The sequence below is a fragment of the Sinocyclocheilus rhinocerous genome, unplaced genomic scaffold (assembly GCF_001515625.1).
Source record: "Sinocyclocheilus rhinocerous isolate Xijiao unplaced genomic scaffold, SAMN03320098_v1.1 scaffold2213, whole genome shotgun sequence".
NCBI classification, from domain to species: domain Eukaryota; kingdom Metazoa; phylum Chordata; class Actinopteri; order Cypriniformes; family Cyprinidae; genus Sinocyclocheilus; species Sinocyclocheilus rhinocerous.
Window position 1 is genome coordinate 10,576 of NW_015634046.1, and position 3,611 is coordinate 14,186.

The following is a 3,611-nucleotide window of genomic DNA, read 5'->3' on the forward strand; positions in this document are numbered from 1 at the left end:
ACTTATTCATCTAGACTGTAAGAAATAAATCAAAAAAAGTACTGGCAGCTCATTATCAGGACATTATCCATTAATTTTACGGACATTACCGTTAACCCTAAAACGCAACGCAATTCAAAAATACAGGTAAAACACCTGTAAAAAGTAAATATGAATTCAAAAAATTAATTCCTTCAAATTAATACAATACTGTGCCCTATTTTTATGGATTTTTTGTGCGCTCTGTTTTTTTATCTGTGCACATTTTTCATATCCGTGTTCTGCTTTTTTTTAGCTGCCATGTTTTTCTCTTTCTGCCTGTTTTTATGTCCTGCAGCTTTAGTTTTCTCTGCTGCACAAGGTCAGTAGCATCAGCTTCTTCAGGACGTCTCTGGAGGGCCTGATGCGTCTCGACTTCATGACGTGATCAATAGCCTCCTCCACCATCATGTCATGGCAGATCATCAGACACGCCAGAAACAGAGTCGCCGAGTGCTCGACACCCTGCTTGCAGCAAAGCAGCACCTTACCTGAGGAAATAAAAACAGAAAGACGGTCAAAACCTCATTCCTAGATTGCAGAACACTTGATAAAAGATGAGAAATGGAGTGTGTTTGTGTCTCAGCTTACTCGCTCGCTTATCCAGGGCCTTGTCAATGAATTTGGCAGCTGGCACGAAGTACTCGCTGATGTCAGAACAGCGTCTGTCCGCTGTAGGCAAGCCTCTGTAATATCTGGACCTTGTATTGACCGATCCTACTATGTCTTCATCATTAAATGTTCCCAAGTAATACTTCAGGTCCTTCTTTGGGGCTGCAGCGTTGAGGACGTGAGTGATGCACATCTCCTGCAGCGCATCTCGGTCTGTTGCGATGTCTCTGCACAAGAACACAGCGGCCTGGGTTAGTCTTTCATGGACCACAAAACCAGTCATAGCAGATTTGAAAGCTGAATAAATAAGCTTTCCATTGATGTATGGTTTGTTAGGATAGGACAATATTTGGCTGAGATACAACTAAGGGTGCAAAAAAATCAAAATATTGAGAAAATCATCTTTAAAGTTGTCCAAATGAAGTTCTTAGCAATGCATATTACTAATCAAAAATGAAGTTTTGATATATTTACGGTAGGAAACTTACAAAATATAAATTAAGTTCTTAGCAATGCATATTACTAATCAAAAATTAGGTTTTGATATATTTACGGTAGGAAATCTACTAAATATCTTGATGGAACATGATCTTTACTTAATATCCTAATGATTTTTGGCATAAAAGAAAAATCAATAATTTTGACCCATACAATGTACTGTTGGCTATTGCTACAAATATACCCCAGCGACTTAACACTGCTTTTGTGCTCCAGGGTCACATATGACAGAACAATGAGAGAAATACAGTTGTGTTGCAGACTTACTCATCTCCGATGAAGACCCTGGGCCAGACGTTAGTCAAATGTCTTTCTTTGAGCAGTGTGCATTTCTTCAAACGATCCTCCAGTTGGAACACATTTAGAAGGACGTCGTTTTCCAACCTTGAAAGCTCAGATTCCACATTAGATTCCGGCTCAGGAACGCTTGGACCCGGTGCACATGATTCCTCTGGAGCAGCCAGATCCCATTCAGGCTGTGGCTTGGGAACGCTTGGACCCGGGGCGTACAACTCCACTGAATCAACCACATCCCATTCACATTCAGGAGGATCATCCAGATCCACCTCAGGGTCCAGCTCAGGAACGCTTGGACTCAGGGCATAAAGTTCCACCGAATCAACCAGATTCCATTCACATTCAGGAGAATCAACCAGTTGCTCTTCAGGTTCTGGCTCAGGAACGCTTGAACCCGGAGAGTACAGCTCCACTGCATCAACCAGATCCCATTTAGGTTCTGAAGGAGCAACCAGATCCCATTCAGGTTCTGGTTCTGGAACGCTGAGGTCCATCTCAGGCCATGCTGAGATCCCAACAGGCTTCGGTCTGTTGTTCTGGAAGAAGGTACCCCTTTTCTTTATGTTCCTCACTGTAACATATTCTGCTTTCTTGATCACGACGAAGCCATGAACTTTCTTAATCTTCATCGCTTTGGTACTTTCTGATAAAAGAAGAAAAACAAATAATGAGGCATTAGAACCATCTCTAACCAGATTAAACATGAGTAGTCCAAACTGTAAAGGCCCGTTCACACCAAGGACGATAACTATACAGTTAACGATAAAGATATAGTTCTAAAACAGTATTAAAGAATAGCAGAGTCCACACCACAGCTATAACGATAAAGGCACAGAGAAACGATATCGTTGGAAAAATTGTTTCAAAACTATTTTTTTCCAGCTGATGAATGATACAAATGTATTTTTCTTAAATTACTTGTAATTTAATTAATTTAAAAATTACCATGAAAAATAAACACTGGTTTTAGAACACCTAAATGATTTTTATTTTATAATAAAAATAATAAATAGAAATGTTGCCTTGGCAATTAATAGAAATATGCTTAAATACTGAAAAACTAAAACTGAAATTAAAATGAAATAAAAGCTAAATTAAATTTTTTTTTTTTTTTTGCTTGTATTTTACTTATATTTCCCGTATTTGCTTATATTTTACTAGTAACTATAATCAAGTTATAATTTTATAAATTATAATGAATTATTAATCAATAACTAATAATGACAAAAGCACATGACATTTCTTTAAAGAACAAAACAAAACAACAACACTAAAATTACCATAAAAAAATAACCACTAGTTTTAGTTGAGCTCGGTAAACACACAGAGTTCAGCTCGAATCATATTCATCTGCATATGAACTGTATTTAATGTCATCTGAGTCTAGTTTTTGAAGATGAAGGCGTCACACAACCTGTCCATGATTCATCTGTCAAACGAGACCAGATCCTAAACAACAGATGAATTTAGTAATACAGCACTCACACTGTTCTCTTTTGATCAGTCTACTGTGTTTTTGTCCTGACTGTGTTTGATGAGATATTTACGTGTGTTTTGTCCCAGACGCTCAGTGAAGGGTGTTGGGCCCCGCAGCACACAGGAACCTAATTACAGCTCGGTCTGGTCTGATCTGGTCTGGTCTGATCTGGTCTGGTTTTTGGCTGCAGGCGACAGCGGCTCGTTTCCTTCAGTCGTCTCTCAGCAGCAGCTGACGCTCCAATTAAGCCCAATGTGACATTCTGTTATTAGCAAACTAGTCAATTTGGCCTCGTGTGCTGAGAGACCTTTAAGAAACAGCGGTCGATGAGACTCTGGAGACACTAGAGCCGTCTGTCTGTCAACTGAATCACCCTCAGCAAAACACTGACAGCTCCATCAGGTTATTTATAACCGCACTAATAAACACTGCAACAGCTGAACTGTGCTGCACGAAGATGACTAAACTAACAGATATACTGTGTGCATTAAAAAAAAGTCAAATGTATTTAAAATGTAAAAACTCATGTGTGACCCTGCAGCACAAAAGCAGTCATAAGCAGCACAGGTATATTTGTAGCAATAGCCAACAATACATTGTATGGCTCAAAATTATAAATTTTTCTTTTATGACAAAAATCATTAGGATATTAAGTAAAGATCATGTTCCATGAAGATATTTTGTAAATTTCCTACCGTAAATATATCAA

General features: G+C 38.5%; 1 protein-coding gene across 1 annotated transcript; it reads right to left on the reverse strand.

Annotated features, from left to right (window-relative positions):
- Positions 1 to 307: 307 nt before the first annotated feature.
- Positions 308 to 913, reverse strand: LOC107745358 (dual specificity phosphatase DUPD1-like). The gene is made up of 2 exons (XM_016559230.1): positions 610 to 913; positions 308 to 509 (listed from the first exon to the last, which is right to left on the reverse strand). The coding sequence occupies exons 1-2, from the start codon at positions 911 to 913 to the stop codon at positions 319 to 321; spliced, it is 495 nt and encodes a 164-aa protein (XP_016414716.1). The 3' UTR covers positions 308 to 318.
- Between the last annotated feature and the right edge of the window lie 2,698 nt (positions 914 to 3,611).

What these genes read in the sequence shown, in the direction of transcription:
- LOC107745358 (XM_016559230.1), bottom strand. Translation starts at nt 913, where the DNA reads ATGACTGGTTTTGTGGTCCATGAAAGACTAACCCAGGCCGCTGTGTTC. An exon ending in GGCCCTGGATAAGCGAGCGA is followed by an intron (nt 510 to 609) that starts GTAAGCTGAGAC and finishes TTATTTCCTCAG; the next exon opens with GTAAGGTGCTGCTTTGCTGC.